The sequence below is a fragment of the Danio aesculapii genome, chromosome 20, assembly GCF_903798145.1.
Source record: "Danio aesculapii chromosome 20, fDanAes4.1, whole genome shotgun sequence".
Classification (NCBI taxonomy): Eukaryota; Metazoa; Chordata; class Actinopteri; order Cypriniformes; family Danionidae; genus Danio; species Danio aesculapii.
In genome coordinates this window covers 34,039,152-34,057,224 of record NC_079454.1, presented here as the reverse complement: position 1 = coordinate 34,057,224, position 18,073 = coordinate 34,039,152, and the positions used below count along the sequence as shown (strand labels likewise).

The window sequence follows — 18,073 nt, the reverse complement described above, 5'->3', positions numbered from 1 at the left end:
TACCATTGAAGTCAACGGGTGCCAGAATTCTTCAATATATCTTCTTTGGTGTTCTACAGATAAAAGAAACTCAAATAGGTTTTGAACAAGAGAAGTATGAGTAAATAGTGACTATGCGTTGAACTATATATATTAAAAAAAGATTTAAACATGCTGTACGTTAAGCGTTAAACATGCTATACTTTGCACTCCAAAACTAAAGCTAAAAATATGTTAATATTTTCTCAGCTTAAAATTACCATATACACTCATAGACTTGGCATATGGTTGGTTTCAAAACCAGCAGACGTGCTAAAAGCCTCAAAACCCCCATTTTGATTTCACTCCTCAGGCTGTTTGATTGCATGCAGTCAGCATATTTAATGTGTGTGTTAATACGGCTCTCTGTATGACGTCCCTTAAAATCCACTGAGGGATCGACTGAGAAAAATAAATGAAAAATGTAGAAATAGTGGCGAGACAGCAGGAAAATCTGAAACAAAGGTAGCTAAAGGTGATAAAAGTGATTGTGAGAAAAAAAAAAAAAACGATAAACAGCAATGGAGATGGAAAATAGACAAGAACATCAACATTGAGACAGAAAGAGCGACTCTAATGAGATGTACTTCAATTCCTCTCGCCGTTCAGCTGTGGTAATGCAACTGCAAAAAAGACAATCATCATTCTGTTAATTTCTTTTTAACTACGCCACCATTACAGCCAAGGAGGAGGTTGTATCGATCAGACCCCGCTGGGTTTTATTTGAAGGGGTGAGTACATTCGAGAGTGATAGAAAGTTCAGGGCTTTTCTCTTCTTTCAGCATTACAGCTACACTGCATATTTTGATAGTGATTCCCCTTAACAATGTCTGCCTGTCAATCAGGCTTCAGACTCACAGTGATATTCTCCCATTGAAAATGACACCGCCTGCAGTTAATTCAGCTCTAACACAGACTCTTTTCAGACGTGCTGTAGTTTGCGAGATCATTTCAGCCTTACGTTTGCTGCCTGTTTTAAATTGTGTTCTTAAAATAAAATCTAAAAATGGAGCAGGGGTTTTAATGCAGGGCCATTATTGTTTAGTTTTTTTGTTAACGTATGTTCTCTGTGTAACAGTTTGAGTAATATTGAGTAATGTTAAAATAATGTTGGTCTATTTTAAAGTATATATCACAAGAATTTTTTTGACTAAATATGAATAAATTAGAAGCAGTTTCTTTAGCTTTAATTCACGACTTCAAGTGGAGTCAAGAAAATGCTAAAAAAAAAAAAACTTCTCATAATCCTAAAAGAAATCCTATTCTCAATCTGCCTGTGGCTCTGATTTGCACCTTTCCCATAATGGTTTGCAGAGTCTGCATGGTTCTACATGGAGTGGTGCATATCAGTTGTCATACTTAATATTAATAATTGCTATTATTTTATTTTTGTACTATTATTAATATTTTAAAACTTCTTTTTAAACTTCTTTTTAACAATGTGTGATACGTTATGTAATAATTTTCAAAATTAATTTAAATAATTTTGTATTTTGATTTATTTGGGTTCATTATTACAGTGTAATACTTAATTTTTCCTTGCTAATTTTCATCTCAAATGGGTAACAATTAAAAAAAAAATTTGATCTATAACATTTTAGTTACAATCCATGATTTTTAGAATTCACTCTAATATTTACATGCTTATCTATGTTTGTTTCTTTCTTGCAAATGTTGCCATGCTGTATTGGTAAATGGTTTTGATAAACCAATTTCTTTTTGTTTATTATCTACCTTTTTTGTGAAGCTATTATTATTGGTAACACCAATGATAGTTATAAATAGTAGTTATAAAGTATGATCTTATCCTGCATGCATAATCCCACTCAAAACCTAAAGCCAACTTCTACCTTACTAACTATTAATAAACAGATAATTAGTAGTTTATTAAGCTTGTAGTGTTAATGGTTAGTTTATACTGTGAATTGTGACCTAAACTAAAGTGTTACCGATTATGTTTTCATTTTGGGGTGTACTGTTCCTTTCATTTAGAATAAATAATAGAGTAACATTTCAGTTTGTCACAATTAATGCTATTAACTACTGGCTTATTACCTGCTATCAAATTATTAATTGTTCATTAGAAGTTATAAGTATGATCTTATCCTGCATCCCTAATCCTTCCCAAACCCTAAAGCCAAATTCTACAGCTAGTTCGTAGTTTATTACGCTAGTAGTGTTATACATAATCTCCATTTACTTACTCACCACTTGTTCAAAATCTGTTTGAGTTTCTTTCTTTTGTTGAATACAAAAGAAGATATTTATAAGAATGTTGGAAAACTTTAGCCTTTGACAATATTAGTAGGAAAAATATATATACTGTGGAAGTCAGTATCTAATCTGTATCCAAATGTTTTTTTGCAATGTAGCATTAAAAGTGTCTGAGGTCAATTGTGTTTTAAAAGTACTAATAATAAAAATTACTGAAATATATTTTATCTTACTGTATAAAGTTATGGATAAACATCTTAATTTTGAGGCCAGGAAGAATACCTAAATGAAAAGTAAAGGTGTTTATGTTGCAAAAATGCTGCAGTGATGTAATTTAATAACATTTAATCAATGCAATGACATTTTGAATCTTGTTTTGTTAAAAAAATGGTCAAACTCAAATCAAAATGTATAAAAAAAGCATTTGATTGCAATTTTTTTTATATTGGTGATGTCTGATATTTCTAGCCAGTGCACCTTTTTATACCTACATTTTATCCTTTGACAAATCAATAATAAATCCATTTTTTCCTCTCAGAAAAACTGCCTGCTATGCTGCTAAGACATTCCTCGGTGCATTTTTACAAGTCCTTAAATGGTTATTATTTTCTTTTTCCCCAAGCGTGATCACGTCAATAGTCAGTATGTTGCGTTTTGATGCTTTAAAGACAAGTGACCTTCAACACACTAGCAGTTAAGTGAACTTACAGCCGCGTTGCCAGTGCTGCATGCTTTTAAAAATCCTTCCCTACAATCAGACCATCCATAAACACTTGAGGCGGCATTGAAGTCTGCTTTAGTTTCATTACAATCAGTATGTCTGAAGTAATTACAATTGCTCTAGTGTGCATAGGCCGGCAAAAGAAGCGCACCAAGCGTTCACGGACGAGTGTGTTTATGCAAAGGCTATTCTTTCAATCTTCTTTTATCATGTTTGCATTGCGATAACATCCTGCAGTTCAATATTCTCCCCCAGTCCAATGATCTGTGCGCTGTTGCTCTCATTCACATACGACGGGATGCTCGAGTTTCCGCAGTAATGCAGGGAGAATGAGATGAGATTGTAATTGCCTTCTGCGGATCCTCACCCTGACTGATACACGCGCGCACTCGCACGGGCATCCAGGCAATCAGGCAGCGGTCGCCTCGCATTAGCCTGTCTTTGATGACCTAATCTGGGTCTATAATGGCTCAGTAGCCTTTCAGCACTGCATTTTGTCCCCTATTTCAAATCGTCCCGTTCGTCCACGTTTTCTTGTAATGCCTTTCATTATATCAGTAAGCCTCTACATACATGCTGTCAAACCTTCCGCCCTTCCCCCAGAACGTGTGAAGGTTTATTTCATTACAGCGCTTTCATGGATATTAGCAGCAGCTCTCTGAAACAGATGCATGCCGATAAGCTCCAGAAAAGACTGTGCTTGCATGTTTAATCTTGTTGGCGTTTTGTTTTTCCAGACTGACTCTGGAGCAGAAGGAGCTCTGCAGGAGTAGACTCAAGCTTCTCTGCTATCTGGACCGCTTGGCCACTTATGAGGTATAACACTCTCCAGATAGTTTTAGTTTTGTTTTGTGTATGGCTACTAAGGGATCGTTCAGCCAGAAATGGAAACACTCAGTTTATTCATCAGAAGAAGAGTTTTAATTTAAACCATATCCTTGCTAATTTATTAAGAGAATACTCCAATTTTTTGGAAATTTTACGATTGAGAATTTTTCATTACAAGTTGTCAGTAGTTAAATTGTTTAGTTTTACCACTTTTGAACCCATTCAGCTGATCTCTGGGTCTGACGCATTGATGTATACATTAGATATAGCAAACGGGCCCTGAGCATGCGTCAATACTGCCGCCATCTTTGTACAGTGCTCCCAGGATAAAAGTCATTCAACCGCTCTTAGTCAAGACTAAAGTCAATCTAAATATGCTGAATTTTTACACTGTGTAGGGCAGAGGTGGTTCTAGTTTAAATGGCACCCTGGGCAGAACCACCCAAAAATACAAGTCAGAATTATTAGCCCCCCTTGAATTTTTTTTCTTTTTTAAATATTTCCCAAATGATGTTTAACAGAGCAAGAACATTTTCACAGTATGTCTGATAATATTTTTTCTTCTAGAGAAAGTCTTATTTGTTTTACTTCGGCTAGAATAAAAGCAGTTTTAAAATTTTTATGAACTGTTTTACAGTCAAAATTATTAGACCCTTTAAGCAAATTTTTTTTTCGACTGTCTACAGAACAAACCATCATTATATAATAACTTGCCTGGTTACACTAACCTGCCTAGTTAACCTAATTAACCTAGTTAAGCCTTTAAATGTCACTTTAAGCTGCATAGAAGTGTCTTTGAAAAAAATCTTCTCTACATTAAACAGAAGCTGGGTAAAAAAAAAAACAAGGGGCTAATAATTCAGGGTGGCTAATAATTCTGACTTTAACTGTACCTCCCCCCCATATATATATATATATATATATATATATATATATATATATATATATATATATATATATATATATATATATATATATATATATATATATATATATATATTTGCAGAGCAAGATAAATTGAGCACTGCAGAGGATTGACTTGTTTTCAGAGACTATTTTGAATGTCATTTTATTTTGTCATAATGAACTTAAAGACCTTTCAAGCTTTTGTACTTGTTTATATAATTCATGTTAAACTTGTATTGTTTATGTTAAGATATAGACATTAAAGATGCATTTTCTGAAAACCAGTTAAAATTTTTTTATTTCATTGTTCTTATTCAGTTATTCAGTTGTGGTTCATTATAGTGTTGAACAATTGAACACTTCAACCAATAAATGGCCGGTGGGTGTTTATTTGTACAGAGAAGAAATTTACTAAGCGTAAAAATTATAATTGTGATGTATTTATTTATTTATTTATTTATTTATTTATTGTTAACTTTTTATAATTTTTTTTTTAAAACAGTTACCTTTTTTTTTAAAACTATATTATATATTATTTATCCATATAGCAAATATTTATTTTCTATTTTTCGTTTCAAAAGTATGGTACTGTATCATCTTTGTTAATTTATGTCGTAGAAATGCCCTCAGTAGTTTACAGAATAAAATTAAAATGACGTTTTATTCAAACACATAACTATAAATCTTAATTCCAGAGTAGACTGAGCTTTTTCTAGTGGTCTTTTATATTTCATACATGTATATTATTGAAAAAATGATAATAAAATGAAACATTCCACCTTTAACTTCTAATAAATCATTTAAATGATCTAAACCATAATCTGTCAAACATCTAAATCATTCTAGCATTACCATCTGATGAATAAAATGATCAATGCGTGACTACTTCAAATCTTAATGCTTTGTTTCAATTTAATAGTCATCAGCAGGAGTGTATCATTGTTTCATCCTATCGCATAGCTAATGTCCTGCTCATATTGTGATGGATGGCCTTTGTCAGGGTCTTCATGTGTAATTGATTTCTTTGGGAATAGTCCTGAATGTAACCAGACCTCTGAGACATTACACACACACACGTGAGCTCATACACACACATACACGCGTCGGCCCTGTCGACTTAAAGGCTGTAATTGTAAATGTCAAAGCGATAAATGTCAGCAGTGTGGACTGGGAGGATTTACCTCAGGCACACATGCGTGAGACCTTCTCCTGAACTCTCGTGTTTGTTTTGCTTTCTTTTCTCTCTCTCTTTTTCTCATATCCTTTCTCATCACTCTTTCTTTTTCTGTAGGAGATTCTGGGTGGACCTCATGCGGCAGAGCAGCGGTTTGATGCTGAGTTTTTTAAGAAATTCCGCAATCAGAATATTGTTCTGTCAGCAAGAACATACGCAAGGGTAAATCTCTCTCTTCCTTTGTTCTCCGCTCATGACGTGCAAGTCTGTAACCCAAGGTGTGAGTTATAGTCACCATCCCACAGTTTAGTGCAAAAGTGTGTGCGCCCTCACTAGCATGTGTGTGTGGGGTAAAATATGGATTCCCCTCTTATTCTGTGAGTATTTTCAAGTGTCGATGCCTGAAATATGGTCACCTGCCTAATGCAAAGGCTTGTAATGTGGGGAAATATCGCTGCAGAGCATAAAGCTGTCCGTAGTTAGTTCTGTCTCATAAATCGTCCATTAATTATTTATCTCCATCAATCTTCTTCTTCCCAGGAGAGTAACGTGCAGGCGTTGGATATTCTCTTCACTTACCACGGCGCAGAGTTGCTCCAGCATCGGCTAGCCATCCTCTGCAATTTCCCAGAAACCACTTCTCCTCACGAGTACTCCGACCTTCTGCCTAAGGCTGGGTAAGAGTTACTTATTAGAGGATGGCAATCTACCGTGAACAGGATAAACAAAACCCACATAAATCTTTTTTAAAAGAGACTAACGGGAAAAGGTCATTTTCTTATGACGGGTCCACTGAAGGAGGTTATTAGGCACTGTCTGCTATATGACCAAATGAGTCGCTGGTTTAAAGTTTAAAGCGAGTTGATTATGTAAATGAGACATTTCGCTGTGCGCCATATACATATGCGCTTAAGTCTTTCGAGACCTTAAAGTTGGGAAATAACTGCAGGCTGTGAGGTTACCTGCTGGCTAAAAATACTAAAGCACCGTTTGCCTTCCTGAAGAGGTGTGTGTAGCTGCTAGTAACATTCAGATGTTTGGGGTTAATAAAAGGTTTTATGAAAAGAAGTGTCTTATGTTCGCCAACAATAAATCTAGTAGAAATTAAAATAACTTAAAAACACTCACCGGCCACTTTACTAGGTACACTTTACTAGTACCGGGTTGGACCCCATTTTGCCCTCCGAACTGCTTTAATTCTTCGTGGCATAGGTTCAAAACGTCCTGAAAATATTCCTCAGGGTTTTTGGTCCATACTGATATGATAGCATCATGCAATTGCTGCAGACTGTCGGCTGCACATTCATGATGCATATGCCGTACCACCACATCCCAAAGCTGCTCTATTGGATTGAGATCTGGTGATTGTGGAGGTCATTTAAGTACAGTGAGCTCATCGTCATGTTTAAGAAACTAGTCTGAGATGATTCTTGATTATTTGGCTGAGAACCATTTGAAAAAATTGCATTCTGTGGGTTTAAAAAAAATTGTAATGTTGATAGAATCGCCTTTTAAGTCCAAATTAAGTTCTTAGTAATGCATATTCCTAATAATAATTAAGCTTCGATACACTCAAAAGCAGCATGTTTTTGCTTCCACCCAAAAAGGGGCATTTACTGCATGGAATAATAGATGATCCTCGAGCTGCAACTTAACAGACACATTCAGAGGACACTTGAGACTTGTATTAAATGCAGTGAAAAGGGGCATAATATGACCCCTCTAAGCTTTCAACTTCTTCAGAAAGAAAGATTTCTACTCATAAAGTGCAGAACAGACAGATCTCAGCTTACTTGGAAAGACCTCGGGTGTTTGAGTTCAGAGCAATGTGTAACACAGAGCCGTTACATTTAAGAGCGAACACGTCTTGAGCTCAGACATCTTAAATGTCAAACATCAGATATCCGGAGACAGTCACTAAGATTAAATCACTGACCTCTCTGGTACAAGCAGACCGACAAGTTCATACCCACGTTTTTTGTGTTTTACTATTGTGCCACTGCTGCCAGTACAAAAGGGGGAAAGTGGTTTAATTTAGAAACTCGGTTTAGCTTGATGTGTGTTTAAGGAGCAATTAATCACGAGTGGCAGACAGCTGTATATAACATCCGTAGAATTACACGAGCGATTTGTCATAATTACTTTCAGCAGCCTTTTTTTTTGACGGCGTTCTTAAAATAGACTTCACTTTAGCTTTAATTTTCATTTCAACTCCTGGTAGAAGAAGGAAGGAGATTTTACAGATTTGAAGGCACTAATATGCTGAACGCTTTTGTGGCATCGGGTAAGACGTCCTTAGGGATTCGTGCAGATCTCATTCACCGATGACACACACGAATAGTGCGCAGTCGTTTTTTTGACGCCCTCAGAACTCAGACATGAAAGACTGATGTAATTGCTAGCTCTAAATATACACAGGAAAAATAGCAAAACAGAGGAAACAGGCAATAGCTTCAACACCTATGCATACACTGTGCCGAAAGCTTGTGCTGCAGTTTTGTTCTTACGGTCATGGTCACGATTATTGGTATGCAGATGAGAGCAAAGGAATGCTGTTGACAGAAATTTGCTTTTTATGTTCTTTTTAGCTTTCATTTAAGAAAAAAAAAATCACTAAATCCTATATTTAAACACTTTTGAAAAAAATACTGCAATACTTAGTGGTCAAAATTATTGGCACCCTTAAAAATATTTAAAATTGACTATGTCTGATTTATATTTACATCATATTTTCATTTGTATGCTTGTACTCACCCTAAAAGAACACAAATCTTGTCATAGTTTCTTTTTCACAGGAGTATAAATATCAGGGTCTCCACGGGGTCTTAATGTCTTAAATCTCAAAAACAGAATTTTAGGCCTAAAGTCATACATCTACTCAAGTATGGTGTTGTAGGTCTTAAATCTTTTTAAACTGGTCCTAATTTTCATTTGTTCATGTACAGTATAGCTACCCAATCTGGCCATTAACACCCATACAATCATCAACAGTCCAGCTCAATAAAACTTTAACTTTTTATTTAAAATGTCTTTTTTAACTCTGTTTACCAAAATGGTTTAATTATTTTCCTCATAATAATATTTGTTTAAAAGTTTCCAGTGTGTTTACTGCTGAAGATACTGACCTGGACAGACTGTTGTGCATACATTTAGTTTATTTACATGAACTAGAGCTTTCTTTTTTTGACACAATATTTAAAATATTTTGCTAAGTAATATTTAAATTATTTAAATTTGTTATTATTAAATTATCATTGTATTATTAAAAGTATTACATTTATAATAAATATTTAGATAGGGCAAATATAAATATTTTCTATTTGGACCATTTGAAAAACTCCTAAGTGTTTTGCCCTGTATGAGTCTAAAATTTGATTCATAAGGGTCTTAAAAATTCTTAAATATAACTTAGTGAAAGCTGCTGAAACCCTGACTATAAAGAACACAAAGTCGTTCATCTACAATGAGTAAAGGCAAAGATTTTAATTCTGTGATATGCAGCAAAACGTTGTTGAGCTTTACAAAATAGAAAGTGGCTGCAAAGAAAGTAAGTAAAGCAGTTTAATCCAATTTAGACCATTAGGCCAGTAATTAATAAGTTTTAATCCAATGGAGATTTTATGAATATGCCTGAAAGAGGATGAGCCTCTGTATTGTCTTCACAGTCATCGGGTTTTCATCATAATATGAATTTCAAATTTTGAGAGTACAATATTCCAAATGTGAATTAAGTGGATTTCCATCAAGTTAGAGTGTCTGTCTGTAGTATTAGTAACCTAGTAACCTATAGTAAACAAGGCAAGCTTAATGAAGTCACATAAGCTGTGTCTCATTTTAGAGGCTGCATCCTCCAAAGGATGCAGGCTTCAAAGGTGAGTCCTTCGAAGAAACTGAGCGTTTTGAAAAGAGACAATCAAGCTTACAGAGGACAGATCGCATCACCTAGCAACCGTAACAGCTGCCGTTAATAAGCGGTAATAACATTTGTTATGACTTTTTTTTTCAAAGTGATTTTAAAACTTATTTTAAGCAATCTGAAGGCAAAGTAAGATTTACAAAAGCTGGAAATATAATTCCTTTTTTCCATACATGTGCAAATAAAAATGTAAACTGTCTATAAAATCACTTTTTAGTGAGACATGTCATACTCTTTTTGTTTTTTAACATGTTTAGATATCCAAGTAAAATTCTCTTTTAAAAACGTCCTGCTGTTATCAGCTCTGAATCTTGGGACTTTTAAGGTCACAAAGGATCCACCGGTTGTATCTTTTATTACCTGGGAAATGAAGGATGCATTTGGAGACTGCATTTGAAGGAGCCTTGTCTGAGGCTCTCTTTTGATTGAGACAGCCTTTGTCGCGCCGCAATGACGCAGCGCCCTTCGAATACATCCTTCTGAGGATGCATCCTCTAAAATGAGACACAGCTATAGATGTAATATTTGCTATTAGATTTTATTTTCCAAATGTGTTTCCATCTCCCATTATTTGCATTAACCAATTTCTACCAAGTCCAAAACCACCTCAAGCTAATATATGCTTTTAATTAATTTATTTCCATCACTTATTTCTCATGCAAAATTTCAAAATGCACATTACCCCAGGGTGATGGAATCCCAGCTAGCGAGGAGGGTAGTTTGAATAACAAAACCCTCTCCAAGGTTTACAGCTGGAGATTTGCAGAAATTAAGTTTTAGGATCAGAAAATCTCCAAATAAATAATTACAGTGTTCAGCATATATGAATACACCCCCCACAAATCTCTCAATTAAATTAATATTTTCTATAGGATGCTTTATATTATATTTGTGCATATACATTAGTTTAGTCAGTACTGTAGCCAAATCTGGAGCTTATCTAACAAAATAACTTACATTAATGGTTCAAAAATTTGCAGCCCCAATTTCTATGTTAGGGAAGAATATTAAATAACATTTTCAAAAGTAGCAAAAATTAAGGGAAACAAAAAATATATAAAAATTTTAATTTTTAATTTAAAATTTCCATTTCTAAAAATGTTCTGTGACTAAAATATTATTTTAGTAAATACAGTTGAAGTCAGAATTATTAGCACCCTTTGAATTTCTTTTTCTTTTTTCTCAAATGATGTTTAACAGAGCAAGGACATTTTTACAGTGAAAAAAAAGTATTTTTGAAAGTATTTTTTTCTTCTGGAGAAAGTCTTATTTGTTTTATCTCAGCTAGAATAAAGCAGTTTTTAATTTTTTAAAAGCCATTTTAAGGTCAAAATCATGAGCCCCTTTAAGCTATATATATTTTTTTGTTGATAGTCTACAGAACAAACCATCATTATACATTAACTTGCCTAATTACCCTAACCTGCCTAGTTAACCTAATTAACCTAGTTCACTTTAAGCTGTATAGAAGTGTCTTGAAAAATATCTAGTAAAATATTATTTACTGTCATCATGGCAAAGATAAAATAAATCGGTTATTAGAAATGAGTAATTAAAACTATTATGTTTAGAAATGTTGAAAAAAATCTCTCCGTTAAACAGAAATTGGTGAAATAAATAAACAGGCGGGCTAATAATTCTGACTTTGACTGTATATCTGTTTAATAAATCTGTTTTGTTTAAATGCACCAATATATATGACCCATATTTACTGGGAAATGGATACAAATATTCATTTTCAAAATGGGATGTACTCATTTATGCTGAGCACTGTAAATGGTAATTAAAAAAACAACAACAAAGAGCATCTTAGTCACTACAGTTGTTTCACAAAAACATTTCTCTGCGACAAAACAAGCAAAAAAAAAAAGCTTTTAGCAACAAATGCACAAGGTGGGCTTGTTGTACACGGGGATACTGTTGTACACCCCAAGTCTACAATTAAATATCACAGGATCAATAAAGTTTTTCTGCCAAATGCCCTAGACATGTTGTTGGACACGGCATCACGAATTCTGTCAAATACCAACAGATAAAAGAAATGGAAAAACCTGACTGCCTATACTAGAAGTTTTACAATAACCCATGGCTGGACCTAAAGAGCATCACCATGGGACAGAGAACATGAAGGATCTGGGGAGATACTGTAAAGAAGGGCTTTCTAACCTCTTTCCATGTTTCTTTCAACCTTATCAAGCATTACAGGAGACACTCAGACCTGGTGTCTGGCCAAATGGAGGTTGCAAAAATGATTGAATTAAAATGTGCCAATAGTTTCGACTCGCATGTGTTGGAGAAAGACTTTACTTCATGATGAGACCCCTTTCCCCCACCTTTCAGTTACTTTATTTTAATGTTAAGTTAAAACTATTTGTTAATAAAAATTTTGGTCCCACTTTATATTAAATGGCCTCATACATTTATGCATTTAATCATGCAATTACATCTACAATACATGCATGTAATTGCATGATTAAATGCATACACGAATGATTGAATACATGCATGTAATTACATTTGTAATCACCCGTATCATACCTCAAAAGCACCAGAAGTGTTCATCAATATATTTTGAAAACATTAAGTACATTGTATTTATTTTTAATGCAAGTACATAGAAGTAAAGCCACTTAATATAACGTGGAACCATTTTTTTAACACATGATAAAAATAAAAAACTATACAAGTTACTTTTCACAGCCTTTTTAGCTCATACTAACCAAGGATGCTAATAATTTGGACCATCTAATTTAGAAATGAATTAGGTATGTGGTTTATGCTTTTGTGTGTGTTTGTGTTCGATACTATCCTGATTTAGTAGATGTGTTTGTGTATGTGTTAAGAGAGAGAGAGAGAGAAACACAGAGGAAGGGCATTTGCAACTTCCCCCCTAATGTTCCAGTAATGGGGGTGACAGAATAGATTTAGTGTATTGGATTCGGTCGCCCTCCTTCCACCCATTCTCTCTTATGGAGGTCAGTCGCCTCTGCAGTGAACATCCATCACGGCTCAGCAGCTGGAGACCGCTTTTCTGCTCTCCCCGGCCTGCGAGTGCTAACAGCACTGCTGCAGGACTCGCACTGTACCAGTGGTCTCTCGCCATCTGCCGTCTCTGCTGGAAAGAGAAACAGCCAAATTAAGTTTTCTTTTACACTTTTTTTTTTTTTTTTTTTTTTTTTTTTTTTTTTAAACCTGACACTGTTGAAGAAAGTTTAGAGTTATCTTTGTATAAATATTGTTTAAAAGTATTGATCAGATTGTTAATAGATCATTCTAGTTAGAGATTTATAAATTTATAATTCTAGGCTTAGAGATTTATGCTCATATCATTTATTGGTAATTATTATTTAATTTAAAAATAGAATTTTATTAATTATAATTTAGTTTTTTCAAACTCAGATGTTTGTTTTTATTGAAGGTTTTATTTTGTATTTATTTTTTGTCTTTATTGTAGTTTATTTATTTTAGCTTTTGTTTAATTTCTCTTAAATTTTTTTGTTTGTAGGCCATTTGTATTGTTTTTTCCATTTTGTGTTTGTTTTGTTCGGTTTTTGGTTGTCTGTGTTGGGTTTGTTTTTAGGTGTACATGTCAGCCGCTTGACACATTTACTGTGACGCTCTTGCCACCTTCGATAAGAACACAAAGTTTGCTCTGGCCACCTTGGCGACAACGCTGTCTGCCTTTACTGCTCCTCCAGCAAAAATGTCAAAATTCGCTACATTGATCTCATATTTAAAAGGGCCATTGTAGCAAATCAGCCAATCAGTTACATTTTCACATAAAAACATGCTTTCTAATGCTTTAAAGTTGTTGCGTATGGTGTGGCTTTGCTTCACTTTTCCAATGTCCACATGTCTGAAATACTCTGAAGCAGCAATACTGTTTTGTATTGTCATTATAGTTACAACGAGATTCTCGCTTTTTTAAGAAAAAAAAAAGAAAATAATAAAAATATAAATATATAAATAAATTATATATATAATAGTTTTAATAACTCATTTCTAATAACTGATTTCTTTTATCTTTGCCATGATGATAGTATATAATATTTGACTAGATATTTTTCAAGACACTTCTATACAGCTTAAAGTGACATTTAAAGGCTTAACTAGGTTAATTAGGTTAACTAGGCAGGTTAGGGTAATTAGACAAGTTATTGTATAATGATGGTCTGTTCTGTAGACGGTCGAAAAAATAGCTTTAAGGGGCTAATAATGACCTTTGACCTTAAAATGGTTCATAATAAATTTAAAACTGCTTTTATTCTAGCCGAAATAAAACAAAAAGACTTTCTCCAGAAGAAAAAATATTATCATTTGCCTAATTACCCTAACCTGCCTTATTAACTTAGTTGAGCCTTTCACTTCAAATAAGTTGTTAAAACTATTATGTTTAGAAATTTGTTGAAAAAAAAAATCTTCTCTCCTTTAAACAGAAATTTGGGAAATAAAATAAACGGGGGGTCTAATAATTCTGACTTCAACTATATATATATATCTATATATATATATATATATATATATATATGTATAGATATATATGTATATATATATACATATATATATACATATATATATATATACATATATATACATATATATATACATATATATATATATATATATATATATATATGTATAGATATATATGTATATGTATATGTGTATATATATATATGGAATGATACTAGGAATGTTGACATAATTTTCATTTTTGGGTGAATCATCTATTTAAGGCCACCAATAATCATAGTTAATGTTCATAATAGGGTATATGCAGAAGGACTTAATTTTCAGTAACCCAGTTAAAGCACTTCTGGTGAACTATATGCTGTTATAAAACCGCCACGTTTATATTGCTATGTGGGTCTCAGAATATACAAGAATCATTGCAAATTAATAAATTAATAAATTCCATTTTTCTGCACCATGTCTTTAAGCTATGAATTTTTTTTACTCTAGTATTTCAGTGGAGTTTCTACAACATCCTGCTGATCCTGATGGCTCGTGCGTGTAAATTGCTTGTCATCACATGAACAACTAAATGAATGCTAAATGAAGTCTATTTAACGGATTATATTTTAATTACATTACAACATCGATGCTGTAAAAGGAACCTTAACATTTTTAAAAGTCACATTAAGTTTATACTGTAAGCTTATTGGTAGGGAAAAACACTAGCTGTGTGTATACCCTATTGTCTCTTTCCAATCAAAAATATCAGTGCTTTCATTCTAATCACTTTAATCTTACATATTATTGACAGACAATAATGCTTTGTTGCTTTTTGTTTGTTGTTTTTTCTTTCCAGTGTGGATAAGAAGGGTAATTTGGTTTTGATTCCTTGGGAGGAGAGTAGACACCGAGATCTGGACTGGTGTGAAGTTCTTGAGTGCAGGTGAGATCACACTGGTGCTTAAAGTGGTTGAAATCTCTGTTTATCACAATGACTCTCTGTGTGTGTGTCCTTCAGAGAAGTGGTGGAGCCCAACCCAATGGACGACTGTCAATTCTTATATGAAGAGCAGCCAGAGCTGGAGAGATTTCGAAGCGCCGACCCCTTCATCACACTGCTGACTGAGTGGTACCTGACCAGGGCACAGGACATAGAGAGCCATTCCCGGCAGGTACAAGAGCTGACACTCAAACACGTATCAAAGCGCAGCGTTTTCTTTTGCTCTTTTACTTGACTGACACTTCACCGGCCTGGAAAAACAAACAGATACACATACTGATGCACATCTGACTCACAGAAGATTTGCTTCCTACGTGAGTGACAGTTACTGCTGTCCCAGAGGGCTGTTAGTGTTCTGAGATCAGCTGTATCTGTCTGCTCTCAACTATACTAATGGAGAGACAACTGAACCATTAGAAGACCACTCGCAGCTTTTCAAACACCACAACATACCACACCATCCTTTCTTTCTTTCGTCCTTTCTTTCTTTTCTTTCGTCCTTTCTTTCGTCCTTTTGTTCTTTTTTCATCCTCTCGTCCTTTTTTTTCTTGCGTCTCTTTCCTTTTGTTGTTTCTTTATTTGGTCCTTTTTTGTAATTTCTGTCATCCTTTCCCCTTTCTTTCTTTTGTCCTTTATTGTCCTTTCTTTCGTCATTTTTGTCCTTTCTTTCATTCTTTCTTTAATATTTTCTTTCATCCTTTTATCCTTTCTGTCATTTTTTCTGTCTTTCTTTTGTCCTTTCTTTCATCCTTTCTTTCGTCTTTTTGTCCTTTCATCTTTTTTTTCGTCCTTGTCTTTTTTTGTCCTTTCTTTTGTCGTTTTGTCCTTTTTTTCATCCTTTCGTCCTTTTTTCTTTCTTTCGTCCTTTCTCTAGTCCTTCATCCTTTTGATCTTTTGTCCTTTCCTTCATCCTTTTGTCCTTTCTTTTGTCCTTTGCTTCATCCTTTTGTCCTTTTGTCTTTTGTCATCATTTCTTTCATCCTTGTCCTTTCGTTCATTTTTTCTTTCATTCTTTCTTTCATCGTTATCCTTTCTGCCATCCTTTCATTCTTTCATAATTTTTTCTTTATTTGGTCCATTTTTGTTGTTTCTTTCATCCTTTCGCCCTTTCTTTCTTTTGTCCTTTGTCTTTTTTTTCGTCATTTTGTCCTTTCATTCTTTTTCATATTTTCTTTCATCCTTTCGGTCTTTCATCTTTTTATCCTTTGTCATTTCTTTCATCCTTTCTTTTGTCTTTTTGTCCTTTTGTCCTTTTTTCATCCTTTCGTCCTTTTTCATTCTTTCGTCCTTTCTCTACTCCTTCATCCTTTTGTCCTTTCATCCCTTTGTCCTTTCTTTCATCCTTTTTTTCTTGCGTCTCTTTCCTTTTGTTGTTTCTTTATTTGGTCCTTTTTTGTCATTTCTTTCATGGTTTCGCCCTTTCTTTCTTGTCCTTTTTTTTTGTCCTTTCTTTCATTCTTTTTTATATTTTCTTTCATCCTTGTTCTTTCTGTCATCCTTTTATCCTTTTGTCTTTCTTTCCTTCATCCTTTCTTTCGTCTTTTTGTCCTTTCTTTCGTGCTTTCTTTCATCCTGGTCTTTTTTTGTCTTTTTTGTCCTTTCGTCCTTTTTCATTCCTTCGTCCTTTCTCTAGTCCTTCATCTTTTTGTCATTTCCTTCGTCCTTTTGCCCTTTCTTTCGTCCTTTGCTTCGTCCTTTTGTCTTTTCTGTCATCCTTTCTTTCATCCTTTTGTCCTTTCTTTCATATTTTCTTTCATCCTTTCATCCTTTTGTCCTTTCTTTCATATTTTCTTTCATCCTTTATCCTTTCTGCCATCCTTTCTTTTGTCCTTTCTTTTTTCTGCGTCTTTTTACTTTTGTTCTATCTTTATTTGGTCCTTTCTTTTTGTCGTTTCTTTCATCCTTTCGCCATTTCTTTCTTTTGTCCTTTTTGTCTTTTCTTTCGTCATTTTGTCATTTATTTCATTTTTTTTCATATTTTTTTTCAACCTTTTATCCTGTCCTTTCTTTCATCCTTTCTTTCGTCTTTTTGTCCTTTCTTTCGTGCTTTCTTTCATCCTTGTCTTTTTTTGTCCTTTCTTTCGTCCTTTTGTCCTTTTTTTCATCCTTTCGTCCTTTTTCATTCTTTCGTCCTTTCTCTAGTCCTTCATCCTTTAGTCCTTTCATCCTTTTGTCCTTTCTTTCGTCCTTTTTTCTTGCGTCTTTTTCATTTTGTTTTTTCTTTATTTAGTCCTTTTTTTTCCTTTCTTTCGTCATTTTGTCATTTCTTTCATTCTTTTTCATATTTTCTTTCATCCTTTTGTTCTTTCTTTCATCCTTTTATCCTTTGTCATTCTTTCCTTCATCCTTTCTTTCGTCTTTTTGTCCTTTCTTTCATGCTTGCTTTCATCCTTGTCTTTTTTGTCCTTTCTTTCGTCCTTTTTCATTCTTTTGTCCTTTCTCTAGTCCTTCATCCTTTTGCCCCTTCATCCTTTTGTACTTTCCTTCATCCTTTTGCCCTTTCTTTCGTCCTTTGCTTCGTCCTTTTGTCTTTTCTGTCATCCTTTTGTTCTTTCTTTCATATTTTCTTTCATCCTTTCTTTCATCCTTTTATCTGCCATCATTTCTTTTGTCCTTTCTTTTTCTTGCGCCTTTTTCCTTTTGTTCTATCTTTATTTGGTCCTTTCTTTTTCGTTTCTTTCATCCTTTCACCCTTTCTTTCTTTTGTCCTTTTTTGTGATTTCTTTTGTCATTTTCTTTCTTTCTTTCTTTCTTTCTTTCTTTCTTTCTTTCTTTCTTTCTTTCTTTCTTTCTTTCTTTCTTTCTTTCTTTCTTTCTTTCTTTCTTTCTTTTCTGCTTCTT

General features: G+C 33.9%; 1 protein-coding gene across 1 annotated transcript in view; it reads left to right on the top strand.

Moving 5' to 3' along the window:
• Positions 1–18,073, top strand: part of nbas (NBAS subunit of NRZ tethering complex) — a 350,427-nt gene that overhangs the window by 57,643 nt on the left and 274,711 nt on the right. The window contains 5 exon segments of the mRNA XM_056480954.1: positions 3,691–3,769; positions 5,979–6,083; positions 6,402–6,538; positions 15,089–15,175; positions 15,251–15,404. Of these exon segments, the coding sequence (XP_056336929.1) occupies positions 3,691–3,769; positions 5,979–6,083; positions 6,402–6,538; positions 15,089–15,175; positions 15,251–15,404 (562 nt within the window).